The sequence below is a fragment of the Cibotium barometz genome, chromosome 3, assembly GCF_041138505.1.
Source record: "Cibotium barometz isolate CiBa-2024 chromosome 3, ASM4113850v1, whole genome shotgun sequence".
NCBI classification, from domain to species: Eukaryota; Viridiplantae; Streptophyta; class Polypodiopsida; order Cyatheales; family Cibotiaceae; genus Cibotium; species Cibotium barometz.
Genome location: NC_141048.1, coordinates 70,429,545 through 70,445,408, shown reverse-complemented (window position 1 = coordinate 70,445,408; position 15,864 = coordinate 70,429,545). Strand labels below are relative to the sequence as shown.

The 15,864-nt window shown below is 46.3% G+C and overlaps 1 protein-coding gene across 1 annotated transcript in view; it reads left to right on the top strand.

Moving 5' to 3' along the window:
- Window positions 1–15,864, top strand: part of LOC147640487 (uncharacterized) — an 88,156-nt gene that overhangs the window by 17,211 nt on the left and 55,081 nt on the right. Inside the window, exons 7-11 of the mRNA XM_086781262.1 lie at window positions 12,166–12,297; window positions 12,503–12,619; window positions 12,709–12,801; window positions 13,198–13,275; window positions 13,447–13,503. Of these exons, the coding sequence (XP_086637388.1) occupies window positions 12,166–12,297; window positions 12,503–12,619; window positions 12,709–12,801; window positions 13,198–13,275; window positions 13,447–13,503 (477 nt within the window). The remainder of the gene's footprint in view (window positions 1–12,165; window positions 12,298–12,502; window positions 12,620–12,708; window positions 12,802–13,197; window positions 13,276–13,446; window positions 13,504–15,864) is intronic.

Sequence of the window (15,864 nt, the reverse complement as noted above, 5' to 3'; positions counted from 1 at the left end):
TTCACATGAATTAATGAAAAGCCTAATGTAGCTCCTTATTCCTGACAAAGGATTGCATATTTGATCGAATCTATGGAGGGAAACAGATATTACTAAAAATAGTGTCATATTGGTTCTAAAAAAGAAATAACAAATCATATCATCACAAATTTTCAATCTATTTGAGGAAAGTGATCAATCTTTCACCCTTTGAATCCTTGAAAACAATGCTCGATCCCCAACCCATAGATTTAGTATGTCCATATAATCAAGCTCTTTCAAAAGAACTTCTGCTCAGATATACAAAACTCTTGTGTCTTGTCTGGAAAACTTCTACTAAAATATCACTTGAGAAGGCATACTACAATTGTATTGAAGAATCCGTATGAGAATCAATGAACATTTGCTTCTAATTTGGGCTTGAGCATGGAAATTAGATAAGAGCTTGCATGTGTACTCAACATTGTCGTTAAGACATTTTCCATAGTTGCACGCTTTGATGAAAGATTCGTGTGCAAATGAACTATGAAGGTAAACCACAACTAGCCGTTTATAACACGGTTATGAAGGGATATCTATTATGTATAACCTTAACTACACATTTCGAAACGACCAGTAAACTAGTACACTCCAAGGATATTCAATTGCATCATATCCATCCTCAATGTGATGATAACTATGCAACTATCACATGGCAATTGTAAGTGGAAATCAGTTGCCATTTAACAAAAAAAATCTCATCAGGAAATTGGTACAATTAAAAAACTAAATTTTGACACCTCAGTGTGGGGATCTCCCCTCATGAAGTAGGGGCCTTTTTCTCATCATTACCCCCAATTCTTAATCAATAAAATGAGATATTTTCATCTCTCCTCTCTCCTCTTTCAAAACTAGATCCAAAAAGTAAGCTAAACTGACCCAAAAATGGTCAAAAATTGACCAAACTGGCCTTGGACATAAAAGACACCCTTGCCTCCCTATATCTACAAAAGTCAATGTGCAACAAATGGGTAGCAATTGAAATTTAGAGGCTCACTTTTTCCTATAAATAGAAGCCATCTACATTGAATGTTTTAATAATTCAATTGTTTTTGGCCTAATAAGTCAATATTAGGTAATTTGGGAAAAATCTCACATTTTGGGAATGCTTTCTATGGTTTTGACTCATTAGAGTCTCCCAAAATATCCATGAAAAATGAAGTTGCACTAAAAACTTAGCATATTGCTAGGGAATTTTGTTGGATTCACACATTTGAGAATGTTTCAAGCAATACATCCTTGAGATCCAAAAAATTGTGCACTACAACAAAGGAATGTGAACAATCACATCCATGGTCCACCTGTATAGCAGACAAGACCATGGGCCAAAAGATTGTGCAACTAAGGTTATAATCGGTAAACTTCATAAATTAGCAAGGTCCATGATCACAAGCAATAGTAAGTATTTACCCTCAATCCTCTCCAGAGGGCAAAATCGTGGATATCACCTGGAATCCTGAGAGGCCTTGATAACCACCCTAGAACAGTCCAAAAACCCCTTTGGGAAGCCTTATTGAAGTACAAAATGTCAACTAATTAGGGAGATTTCACACATGACTATTAATGCGTTTTGTCACGTAGCCTGTAGCGGCGTACGTGGGAGCTTGACTGGTTGCAGAGCTCGAACGCCGGAGTGCGGTTAGCGGGTGCAACTAGGGTCTAGGGGTGAGGGTGCCCAAGTTGTAGCACTTGGGCGACTGGGTAGGCTTATGAGCAGGGAGGCCCCTATAAGTGCTCGGGAGTGTGGTGTTATCCACACTCTCCTCTATGGCTCGGTGGTGACTAGAGCTGCTTGCCCTGACGGTTATGGTGGATGACATCTCCATAGCATTATCGCGGTGTTACATTGGTATTAGAGCAACGCTTCGATCCGTTGTCCCTCTCTATTACTTCTTCGCGTGCGACCGGGCTTCGAAAGAGAGAAGGCTTATCTTATGGATATTACTTGGAATTTTGAGAGGCCTTGATAACCACCCTAGCACGGTCCAAAAACCCCTTTGGGAAGCCTTACTGAAGTACAAAATGTCAATTAATTGGGGAGATTTCACACATGACTATTAATGCGTTTTGTCACGTAGCCTGTAGCGGCGTATGTGGGAGCTTGACTAGTTGTAGAGTCCGAGCGCCGGAGTGCGGTTAGTAGGTGCAACTAGGGTTAGGGGTGAGGGTGCCCTAGTTGTAGCACTTGGGCGACTGGGTAGGCTTATAAGTTATGAGCAGGCAGGCCCCTATAAGTTCCCGGGAGTGTGGTGTTATCCACACTCTCCTCTATGGCTTGGTGGTGACTAGAGCTCCTTGCCCTGACGGTTATGGTGGATGACATCTCCATAGCATTATCGCGGTGTTACATTGGTATTAGAGCAACGCTTCGATCCGTTGTACCTCTCTATTGCTTCTTCGCGTGCAATTGGGCTTTGAAAGAGAGAAGGCTTATCTTAAATTTTTTATGGTTACCTTTCTCTCTTGTTTCTCTTTGCTCTGCAACGAGTATCTCTGTGTGAGCTTAGAGGAAGAGTAATTTTGGGGAGTTTATATCTATTTTGTGTGTGTGTGTGTGTGTGTGCGCGCGCGCGCATTTATAAGAGCACCATTAGCGTTGGCTTTGTAACAGGCAAATAGTAGAGCACACATAATTGTGTGTTTGTGAATTGCAGTAGCTCAGCACACACGAGAGAGAGAGAGAGAGAGAGAGTGCAAGTATTTCAGTAGCAATCGTGAATGCTTGACTGTGTGTATGCTGAGAATTCAGCCAATGCTATTGTTGCAAGAGCACAAGACATCATTTTGGGCTCAGCCACCGAGTGTGTAAGTGATGGACACACATGAAAGAGTTCAACCACGGACTATAGTGTGTGCAAAATAGGGGTGTGTGGTGCATGAAACAGCGAAGTGTGTGTGTGATGGGTGCACACGAAGTGACGGTGCAGGAGAGATTGAGGGAGTTGTTGAGTGTGGTATTGGGGCGCCTCTGCCAGAATAAAATGGTCTGGCCATTGGAGGTGGATTGAGCGCCAAGCTCTTGAAAGCGGCACCTCTTTTAAGCAGCTCCACACGAAAGTCGACCCCCTCTTTGACGTCACAGGAGGAGGGGGGCTAGCTGAGAAGCTTGTCAAGGGTGGCCAGCCCACCACCACCAATAGGGGCAAGGAAGGCCCACCAGCCCACTATCACTAGTTGTTGCCTCTTTGTTGTTGCAAAGGACCATTATTAGTTAATGTTTTAAATAAATAAACAGTTTTAACCTTATGATCCACGTTTGCTTAAAAATTTTGCGGAGTTTCCCACGCCGGAATCACTCGCCTTGACCCACAACAAGCCGATATTGGTTACCAAAGTTTGAAATCTAGCATCAATAAAAAAGAATTTAATTTCAAAACAAGACCACCACGTGGTAGAAGGTATCCAAGTAATCTTACGTGTATTCGGTGTGACCGACATTATCGGGTGTCCTTTGTAGCCCAAATTAGCTCTTACTCTCGTGCGCATGCCTATGGGCATCTAGGAGGATACGAGCGACATGGAAGAGTATTCCAATTTCCGACATAGTTCAGAATCCCTCATGGAAACGTAGCTCGTGAGCGGCATTGCGCATGCGTAGCCACACCTGGTGTAACTAGACGGGGACCCGGAGCAATAAACAGACACTTGAGATGCTAAACCAAGATATGAAAACACAGCGGAAATAACCATAAACAATATCGAAACATTGCACTGAGCCGGAATTGCTGGCCGCTCATAGGAACTGTTGTATTCCAATGAATAGAGAGATATACATATAAACCAAGGTGCGGGTGCAGTCTTGCACCGGGTTTTCCACAAAGCTCAGCAAACACTTGCTCAAAGATCCGGGGTACCAATCAGCACGGCAACTAGTGCAAATCAGACCCTGAACAACAGCCCGATACAGTGCCAAATCCAGCCCCGAAATCCGTGCCAAAACAGCCCCCAGAACAGAGCCTCAAATCTGCCCCAAAGGAGCTCTCAAATCAGTCCTTGATGTCTCCAAAATAATCCGAGAAAAGTTCTCAAATCACTGTCCCAGATTCCTCCAAAAACAGCCCCCGAACCGATGGCCAGCAGGGACTGGTGAAGAGAGAGAAGGAGAGCTGTTGTGTGGGCAGCACAAGAGAGAGAAGAACCTGCTGGTTGCTGTACCACTGTATGGCTAGCGAATCTGAGAGGAGGAGAAGCTGCCCATTTGTCGTACCATTGTACGGATTGTGCTAGAGAGACAAAAAGGGTGCCCTGCTGCTATACTGTACAGCTTGTAGACTGAGAGTTTGCGCCAGAGAGAGGACGACTGCCCAGCCGCTGTCCACTGTACGGCCAGCGCATGGGGGAGAGGAGAAACTGCGCAACTTACTGTCCACTGTACGGGCAGCACACGGGGGAGAGGAAAAGCAGTGCTGTCCACCTGTACGGCCAGTGGAAGGGCAAGAGAGAACCAACTGTACGGTCTGCGCCAGAAAGAGGAAAAAGGCTGCCCGTGTGTGTGTGTGTGATGTGCATCACCACTCCTCCCTTTTATAGAGTCGGCCAGCCCCAAATATACTTGTGCTTCTTTCCCTGTTTGCCAAAAGTGCTTGATGGGCCAAAATTACCAGTGTTTATGACTTATTGGCTAGGTTTCAAACAGGTGCCTCCTTTTTTCCACTTGTCTATGCCCAAAATAATAATATGAGCAACCCGTCTTTAATGATGTGTGAACACACCTTATAAATGTTATAAGTCACTTTATATGTTAAAGATCCCATGCTGCTTCCGCTCAGAAGCCATCTTTTGGCCAAACTTTGCTAGTAAATGCTCCAGCTTTCTTATGTGGAAAATCCTAGATCGCACCTTGGTTCCGGACAGTGTGTGAAACAACACTGTTCAAGACTGGTGAGAGGACCAAATTGGTGACATCGCACTGTACGATCTGTGCTAGAGAGAGACAAAAAGGGTGCCCGCTGCTATACTGTACAGCCTGTAGAGAGAGGCAAAAATCGAATGTTGTACCATTGTACAGGCGGCTGAAAAGAGAGAGCAGGTGTTGCCCAGCTGCCGTATAGTTTGCGCCAGGGAGGGAAGGACTGCCCAACTGCTGTTCACTGTACGGCCAGCGCATGGGGGGGAGGAGAAACTGCCCAACTTACTGTCCACTGTACATGCAGCACAAGGGGAGGGGAAAAGCACTGCTGTCCACCTGTACGGCCTGCGCAAGGGGAAGTGAGAACCAGCTGCACGGTTTGTGCTAGAAAGAGGAAAAGGCTGTATTCATGTTTGCATGCTTGGAACTGTCTTCGCGTGACTTGTATTTTTGTGTTTGCCTATTTGACGTGCCACTTACTGAGCGGGAATGCCTGCCAGTGAGTCATGAAGTTTGCTCTGTCTTCTGACGAGTTTTGTTGCGTGTGAACAGGTGGTAAGTGTATTGCATTTGTTTATTTCATAGCATTCTTTTTAACCTTTGTTTTTATAAGGTTGCAGTTTTACACTCATTAATGAGTGGGCACCCTTCCCAATATCTCATGGTGCCTTTGTTTTATAAGGTTGCAGTTTTACACTCATTAATGAGTGGGCACCCTTCCCAATATCTCATGGTGCCTTTAGAAGGGTGGGCACCCATTTTGGGCACCCACGAATGGACCATGGTGGGGAGAGAACTCCTCCCTTAATCTTGTGTGTGGGGGTGGGTGCATGGCCACCTACCCACCCCCCTTGGGAACCTTGGAGCTGGCCGCTTCCATGCAATCAAGGTGGGCCGGCCAGCTGTTGGTCGTGGGCCCCTCCATGCAAATCAGGAGTGATCCTCCTCTTGTATATAGGCGGCTGTGCATGGCCACCTTCTGGTATTTGGCCGCCAAGCGACCTCTCCATCGTTTACCCGCAAGACGGCTGCACCCAAGTTTTGATTTTTGACGTTGGCCCACAGGCGAGTTTGCTTGCTCTTGCGCACAGCTCTCCTTTCATCTTGCCCTGCAGGCGGCTGCGCACAGGCCACCACCTCTTGCCTTGCAGGTGACTGTGCCCAGGTCCTCCCATCCCTCTCGCTTTACAGGTGGCTGTACAACTTGCAGGCGGCTGCGTAGATTCCATCTCTCTCCTTGCTTTACAAGCGGGCGCACATTGGCGACTGCAACTAGACGGCTGTGCCCAGGCGGCTGCGCACAGGTTCTTCTTTCTCCCTTGCCTTGCAGGCGGCTGCATACAGGCTTCACAACAGGCGAATATTACATCCCATACTACGGGGCAGTTGTTGGTTCTCCATCCTCAATCTCTCAAGCTGGCAGCAACAGCATCAATAAAGACTTCTCTTTTCATATGTGGGTGCCTAGTACTACTGAAGGCCATATCCGTTATTTTACAAGGTAAGTGGATTGAGATTCAAGCAAAGGTCTTTGGTGTAAATCTTACAAGGGATACTCTCTGCTACCAACACCCGTTCGGTGCCGGGTAGTCCAAGCTTCTGGAGAACCACGGTCCATGAGTGTCGAGATCGGGAGAGCCAAGCGTTAGTAAGGGTGCGCCTGTTTGTGCGTGGTCCTGCAACACCAGTGGGGCGCTCTCTGCGGATTCCAGTGATGGCACAGGACCGTAGAGATTAGACTTCTTCCAGTGGATCACTCTCCTTCGAACGTCTACTTCAAGTCTCTTGTTTGGTAACTATATTCATCTAAGTTGTACATGGACATCATCTAGTTCATTGAACCCATGGAGCATTGTATCACTTAAATACTCCCAATAATATATCATATATTGAGGGGGGGGTCGGCTCGTTCCGGCCCTAGTGCTGGTGTCCATTGATCATCCTTTCATTTCATTTCAGTTTTCAGTTGTTATTGAGTTGTCCATTCATATTGTGATATTTAAGTTGTGCTATTTACGCGTGTGGGTGTCCAATGGAGTCTATTCCCATTTGACGGGATCGGTTTCACCTATGGTGCTAGCAATAACATCAGATAGCCCCCGCGGCATCGTATGTGCCCGAGGACCTGCTCATATAAAGCATAGATGCCCCAAATTATCTTTGATGGGATCCACAATGATTGTAGGTGCTGGAAGAGTCTCTCATGGCACCGTGTCAAATGCTTTGCGGAAATCCACAAAGTAGTAGTATAATCTCTTCTCCCGCGCCCTAGCCTGGTCAATCAGACATCTCAGAGTGAATATATGGTCAATAGTGGAGAAAGCTTGTCAGAATCCAGCCTGCCCTCGTACTCGCAATCCCTCCTCCTCTACATATGAGCTCAACTCTACCTCAAGCACTGCGTCATAAAGTTTGGCCAATGTATGACCAATCATGATAGTCCTGTAGTTGGTGGGGTCTAGCATGTCTCCCGCTTTGTGGAGAGGCACGATGGTGTGCATAGTCCACTCAACTGGTAGGCCCTCCACTAGTGCCCTATTAAAGAGGTGAGCAACAAAGGGTCCGAGTGTGTCAACTGCATAAATAAGATGCTCACTCTGTATACCTGTGTGGTCAGCCGATCTCCCATGCTGTAACCGGCGGATAGCTCTCTCTACCATCGAGGCGGTAAAGAAAGTAGAGGTGGTAGGGCGGGACTCTTGTGGTTGTGGTATGGGCGCCTACCGAGGGATATGGTAGAGGCTCTTTGCATATGTGTGCCATGTGTGTGGATCCTCAATCGGGGTACAAGGGCGAGGCTCTCTCATCCTGTGCCATGCAGTGGCTGCATCTCTGCTCATGAGTAGGTGGTATATATCCCAGTACTGTGCCTCCTCATATGCACGCCTCTTACGGCATGTGAGGGTCCTCATCTGTCGGCTCACCTGTCTCTGTGTAATGGTCCCCAGTGCTCTCTGGGCACGGAGGTGTCTATATACCACCGATTTTGGGGCATGCTCCCAGATCTATCTGTGTATGCAATGTGTGTATGTTGGGGGAAGCTGCGGGTGGCGGCCGTATGTAGTAGGGATGACAGCTGGGTGGTGAGTGTGTCTAGAGGTGACAAGGGATCCATCTGGAATAGCCCGTCATATACATGATGCTCATATATGTCTGCCAAGTCATGGGTGAAGTAGAAAGTTGTATGCGATGCCTGTGTGGGCTGTGTGGGTGCTGGTGTGGAGCTCGCTAGTGATAGTAAGAGGTACGTGTGATCCGCACCAATAGGACAGGGGGGATGGTGAAAGATGTCACTGCTTGTGTGGTCTCCATGGACCCCATGATGTAGTCCACTGTGCTACCCCCCCCCCCCCTCCCCCCCCGTGGAAAACATGTCAGTGCTTCTGAATCCTGCCAGTGTCTCATCCCGTTATAAATAACGAGATGGTGTGCGCTCCTAGCTCAAGTAAGTGATGACCATATCTGGTGTTATTCGGCCCCATGTCCTCTGACACCCTGCAAGCTCCCGTGTCCTCCACGTCTAGTGTGTGCATCACCTCGGGGTGCTCGAAATGATAAATGTCGCACTGTCGGATCTGTGTCTGTGCATTGAAGTCCCCCATAAGGACTTCCCCCAGGTTGGAGTAGTGTATGATCTCATCTGAAAGGGCTGCATATGGTGACTCTCCCAATGGCCTTGTGTCCTCCTCCTCCCCTCTACTCTCCTCCTCTGCTGTCATGGCATATCTCGATCCTCTAGGAGAGAAGTAGCATAGAGCAATGTAAAACACCCTGTCTGCTGAGAGCTGGAGTCTAATCCACATGTATCTAGCCTCTTGGTCACATGCTACCACCTGTAGGTGCTCCTGTAGCTCTCGCTTGAAGAGTACCGCTATACCTCGAGATCCTCTCGATGTGCTCTGTCGTGTGGTCCCCCTGTATGTAAACTCCCACTGGTAGCCCTCTACTTTGGGTAGCCTGCTCTCTGGGCTCTGGTGCGTCTCTGTAAGTAGTATGATGTCCCGTCCCTCCATGACCTCCTCCATCCTCCCAGGATGTGTCCAAAGTGCTCCATTTTAGTTCCAAAGTGCTATGTGTATCTGTGAATCTGGATCCTCCATAGCCGATGTCCCATAGGTAGGAGAGAGAGAGAGAGAGAGAGAGAGAGAGAGAGAGAGAGATTAACGTCTACTAGAGACCCAATGGACCTATGAGACAAAGCCTGTGAATACACTGTCCTATGAGACCAAAATGTTACATCATGTCCATGGAATACATCATCATTGTATTGAAAGTAAAACTAAAAGAAAATATCCGTGAAAAAAACAAAGTGCCTCAAGCTCTCGCATCAGCCAAGAATATCTCGCATAGGGGGCTGCAACATGGTACCCAATGTAGTGAGGTTGACAAGGTGACGTGAGCGTGGGTGGCGGCCACTCTGTCGGGTGTCGGTTTTGCAAAGCTGAGTGTGAGTACATTGTGTGAACTCAATGTACTATGTTGCTTGAAGAATAAAAAATGAGTACAATGGGGGTCTTCTATGGGTAGAGCTGTCTCATCTTCTTTACACAGGCAAACACACAACTAAAAAAAATATGCACATGCCACACACTCGGATAAGATAAGTGGATAAGTGACTGTTCACACATGGGCGGACATACACACACGGACACGCACCCAATACTTAAAGAGATACTAACCACCCCCCTTCGGGTTAACGGTGAAACAAACCTTTAACACGAAATGGAAGTGAAGGTATGGGAAGGTCTTACTCCGGACTCCGGAGCAGTGTCTAGTCCCCTACAAATTATTGGGTACAAAATAAAGCATAGATAATAATAAAAACGAACATATTATTTAGAAAATTCGAAAGAGGAGGTGGACCAAATAGATGTACTGAAGCCTGAATGAAGAAGTGTCGATGCCGAACAATCTTGGACTTCTGGTCCCCCCTCGCATGCATAGCACCCGCCGAACAATCTCGGACTTCTGGTCCCCCCTCGCATGCATAGCACCCCATGGGCACTCTCATGGCTCAACTGGGCAAGAGAAGAGGCCAGCCAACACTGCGTCTCATGCAGCATGATATTGAGAGTGGTCCACGAAGACAGAGCAGCATGATACTGAGAGTGGTCGGTGGAGATAAAGCTGCATCAAGATGTTAGTAGTCGATGCCCCCCCCCCCCCCCATTAGTAGTGCTCTAGAGAGCATAGCTGTTATCCTTCCAGTCATCATAGAGACAACTAGAGGTGTCGGTGATGGGTTGGCATGATTCGGAGCCTCGTACTATGTTGCAAGATCAGGATTCTCCCCAATAAAGTTCATGCGTTCCTTGTCCTGAAATGGCCAAGCTTTCCTCAATAGGTACACTTCCGGGGAAACTTTTTCTTGCGGGATGAAAGAGGCTGCTTTGAAGTACGAGCTGCGTAGACCTTGCCAGAGTCTGTAGCAGTCGGGCCCTTGTACCTGAGACGCCAATCTTCCTCAATGAGGAGACCCACCATTTGTACGTTGATTGGCACAGAGGACGGCCATAATTTTGGAGTATTGAGGAATGTCCTCAATCCGCGAAAGGAGAGCTGCCTTTTTGTCGCTCTTTGATGGAGCGGCACTGACATTGCCCAACTGATTAACTAAAGAAGAAATTATGTTCAAGTAAACTGTGAGATTTTGGGATTCATTCATGCGCAGATTAAAGAACTTTTGTTTGAGGAACACTTCAGAATTACTAATTTTGTTCCCAAACAATTGTTCCAGTTTTTCCTAATTTTCTTTAGCTGATTTCTTGAGATCTAAGTGATGTCCCAGATTAGCTTGAAGGTTCAGCCCAATGAGTCCAAGTGTGCGGTCGTGGCTAGTTTCCCAGATAATCTGCTTTTAGACTGATGCTCCAGTACCCCCCATGTCACTTCTCGCATAAGCTGCAATGTGATGTGGGAGTGCCACGTGGAGAAATGCACGGTCCCGTCAAATATCTCGATAGAGTACATGTAGGATGTGGCTGATGAAGAACCAATAGACTCCATATCTGCTGTGGGTTCGAAAAATGTAATGAAGCAGGATAATTTCTGCAGATTAGGGTTTGCAGAAGAGTTGGTGGGCAAAAGAAGATTGACGTGAGGGAAGGTGACTCTGATACCACTGTTGGACCAAAGGTGGGACCAAAGGTGAACTTTGCTAGAGAGAGAGAGAGAGAAATGAAATGAAATGAAATGTTATATTAACGTCTTCAAAAGGCCATAATGACCTATGAGACCAAAAAGTTACATCATGGTGGATCTGATACAATGTCTGGATAAAAAACCAGAAAATGAAAAATAAAGATGATATTACTGGCACCGAGAGAGAGAGAGAGAGAGAGAGTACATTGTGTGAGCTCAATGTACTATGTTGCTTGAATAATAAAAAATGAGTACAATGGGGTTCTTTTATGGGCAGAGCTACCTCATCTTCTTTACACATAGGCAAATGCACAACTAATAAAAATATGCCACATGGCACAGACACTAGGATAAGATAAGTGGATAAGTGACAGTTCACACATGGGCGGACACACACACGCGGACACACACACAATACAAAAAGAGATACAACAGTCCCGTGACGATTGAGATTGGAAAAGCAGAAAAAGCCTGAAAATTGCCCGAAAAATCCAGAAAACGCTTGGAAACAATGGTTTGGAACCAATCATTCTTCAGATTTGTGAACAATCCGTACATGTCCAAAGTACTGCTGTTTGTACAATCCGTATGGCATGTGTACATTACTACATTTCTGTACAACGCTTGTACAGCCCTGAAATCTGCTCAAAATCTAAGTTTCAGCCATGAAAACCCTAAAGCAGCTTGCTTTAAGCTTTTCGTTGTGTGAAAGCTGGAACACTGTGAGTCTCTCCTGGAAATGTTACACCAACCCTGGAAGTTGATGATTAGCATGGGAGATGTGTTGGAAGGAGTCAACCAGCTCTCTGGTGAAGGCAGCTAGCCCATGATGTGCACGAATCAGCCCCAAACCACCTTTTTTTGATAACTTGACCCCCGCTTTTGACGTTGCTTTCCATGCCAAGGGCCTCTCCCTTGGGCATTTCACCTCATCTACTGGCCTCTCCCTATTATATGTAGCTCTTCCTTCGAGGACTCTTGTAAATATAGGTGATGTACAATTGGTTGAATTGTACATTTTTTTTTTGTTGGCTTTCTAAAGGTTCTTAGCCCTTTCTCATTCTAGGGATGCTTTGGTAGCTTAGTGCTACATGGAAACAAATGTGCTAAGTTTTTGACCTACTGTTGTGATCTGACACACTGTTTAATTGCTGCAGCAAATGGTTTGTGGGTGCATGCCTCCAGAAGATGGTGGTGGTGGTTGTGGGGAGGATTGTTTAAATCGCATGCTGAGCATTGAATGTGTTTCTCAGACTTGTCCCTGTGGGGATATCTGCTCCAACCAACAGGTATGTATGCAACTGTTTGTCGTAGCATGTGAGATTGAAATCATGATATTGTAGTGAACCCTAAGATATTATCATACTTACTTGTCCCTGTGAGGATATCTGCTCCAACCAACAGGTATGTATGCAACTGTTTGTCGTAGCATGTGAGATTGAAATCATGATATGGTAGTGAACCCTAAGATATTATCATACTTGCAACATGCAGTTCCAGAGAAGATTATACACAAAAGTTGGTTGGTTTCGTTGTGGGAGGAAAGGCTTTGGCTTACAAATTTTGCAGGATGTCTCCATGGGAGCCTTTATCATTGAGTATGTTGGAGAGGTGAGGGACTAAAAAATAACTTTATTTGTTAGATACAGAATGTGCAAAATGTCTCTACATATTTAATGATCTCTACTAAACGTTGTTAGGTACTGGATATGGCTGCCTATGAAGCCCGCCAGAAAGAGTATGCTTTGGGGGGCCAGAAACACTTCTATTTCATGACATTAAACAGCAGTGAGGTAATTTCCCTTTCAGATGGATTCCACAATTTCTTGATATTCAGCTAGAAAGTGTTGCAGCACAGGATGTCCATAAGTTGAATAGTCACACAGTCGGGTTGATCCATTTCAGCCGACTGTGGCATGGTTGGGGCAGAGGGATAGCAGGAGAGGGAGGTGGGCAGGGACAACTGAAGGGAGATCCATTTCAGTTGCCTCTATGGGGAAGGGTTTCCCTCAAAGGATTGGGAGGCTGCCCCTCTTTCCTCCCTCCCCAACACGCTTACCCCCACTGCACACCCCCCCCCCCTCCCCCCGCGGCGTTCTTCCTTATTGAGTAGGGGGGAGGGCGGTAAACGGTGTTTCTGGTATGATTCCCAAGGAAACAATTTTTTTTTTTTGAGAAACTGCATGCAGGTTATTGATGCTTGTGTGAAAGGAAATCTGGGACGTTTCATCAACCATAGCTGTGAACCGAATTGTAGAACCGAGAAGGTAAGAAAAAAACTTAGAGAGTCAAATTTCTGAAGCCGTAACTCATGTGATTATGAGAACTGCTGCCATGGATTTTGCATGTGGAAATTGTTTTTTAAAATCTAATTCAGTTTTCTGTTTAGAATTTAATAATTACCATTTTTAATAGTCTTATGCTTGTGGCCTTGACAGTGGATGGTAAATGGTGAAGTTTGCATTGGTCTCTTTGCCATTAGAGATCTTAAGAAGGTGCGCCCTCTCTCTCTCTCTCTCTCTCTCTCTCTCTGTCTCTCTCTCAATAGTTCACATTACACTTTTTGCTTGCTTCTCATTAGTGTGTGTCAGTTTTGTTTCTTTTTCCTATTACATACCACTGTGTGTGATGGGTATATATTGATGGACCACCATAGTTTTATCGATCCTTGTAATCTTCTGTTAAACTATCATAACCTTGTCTTTCTTTTCATGCCACGGTGCATGATATACTACTCTTCATGTGTAACTATGGTCTCATAGACCCTCATAGTCTTTTGTAAGATGTTAATATAATTCTCTCTTTCTCACTTGAGGTTAGCAGTATGGAACTGCAATGGCACCTGGTGGTCAAATCCAGGAGGTTTGAGTGAGATTCTTATAGGTAGGGATGTCATTTTCTATACAGAGACTCATCAGAGCCCGAGAGGGGTTTACGATACATAGCCGGGTATGAGTGGGAGTCAGCTTTCCGAGGCAAGACATGCACACCAGGAGGAGTATGTGGCTCGGGAGGGGTAGCTTTCCTTTTTAGACCCCACCTCCGTCAGATTCTCTGCATCGTGCGGAAGGACGAGGATGCATGGTATCTTTGGGTGCAACAGCTTACCGGGGATTGAGTTATCCACATTGCGGTGTGTTATTTTGTACTGAACCACTCCTCTTACTCCGCACAGCATGGCCGGTCACCATACTTACCATTATATGGGGATTATAGAGTTCTCACAGCTGGGGGAAGCCCTCGTGGCACGTGCTCGGGGATTTCAACGCTAGGACGGGGAGTCAGCAGGTCCCACTACTTGATCTGGACGACCCTATTAGACTACAGGAGCTGGACATCACTGACATGGGGTTATAGAGATCATCATAGGACTGTGAGGAGGTCACGGTGTATGGGAGTCATTTCTTAGAGTTGGGAGCTGCATGTGTTCTTGTTATCTATAACGGGATGTCCTGATGGCCCTCCAATGCCCTCACCTCCTTCCCTTACTTAGGAGGCACCGTGGATTACTTGATGGGATCTCTGGCTTTGGCACACCTCCTTCCGACTTCTCCATCCCGCCACCCCCCTTTGAAGCTGACCATGCCTACCTCTCTTTCACTCCTCCCCCCTCCCCCCCCCTCCATCTCACATTACATCCATGTCCATTTTGATCACGAGCTTGTCCCTGTTTACTTCGACCACATCTACCGCCAACTCTAGGATGTGGATCCTACTGTCCCCCTACCCGCCCTCACATCATAGCTCATCACCATTCTCCACACATCTGCCACGACTTCTTTTATATGCATGTGGCGGTCTACCGCCAAGCCGCCTTGCGGTTCCATGCCCTAGAACTGCTGGTATGATGACGAATGCCGAGCCACATGCTCCCATCTTAAGCATGAGGTACATATTGGGCAAATCACGAAGCGCCAAGTGCAATAGATTTCTCAACGCCTCACCCAACGCAAGAAACGAGAGTTCCACGATCGGAAAGAGGATAAGTTATACTGACTCTTCTTACAGCCAAACTGCAAAGAGGGAACTCTGAGAACATCGCCCGTCCCACACCTATCACTTGCTCGGACAAACGACACTCCTATGCACACTCCCTCTAGCATATCCCCCATCAGCCACCTCTACCCCCACCACTTGCACCTTCTTCACAAAGGGTATGGTCCTCAAGGTCATCTGTAAACTACGTAATGTGCGGTCCCAGGATCACAAGGGATTCACTGCCAAGTACATCTCACATGCGATGATACCTTGGCACCCCTACTAGCCTACATGTTCAATAGAGCCCTTGTGAAGGATTTCCACCCTCTTGGTCCGCTAAAACCATCACCACCATCCTCAAAGCTAGAGACCCACTTGATCCTAATAATGATAGGATGATCATGATTGGCCATGTAACGGAAGGGCAGCTGAAACACGGAAATCTTATCAATCTTGAAAACTGACCAAACACACCAGCATGCCAGATAAGAGAGAGATAACAACTCTACACAAACACCACACTAGGGGCTAGAATGGTTCAAATCAGGTCCAATGTCCACCTTTTGGCTGCCACATGTATTAAAATAGGCCTACCGAGTGTGAATGACTTATAAGTTGTTCGGTGGATGTGCACCCATAATTATTAGTATGTGAAATCATAAAGCTGTAAATTGGGTTTTAGGGACACTTACCACCTGCAAAACACATGTAGACCACCTATCAGTCCTAAACACATGTGCACATACATGTCCACAGGGTGCTGAGGCATCCCTGGCTCCATGGACAACACAAGCAGTAATCTCAGGCATTGTCCAGGCAAACAAGACAAGTCATCCAAATATAAAATCAAAGTCATGCACACACATGAGTGCAACTAG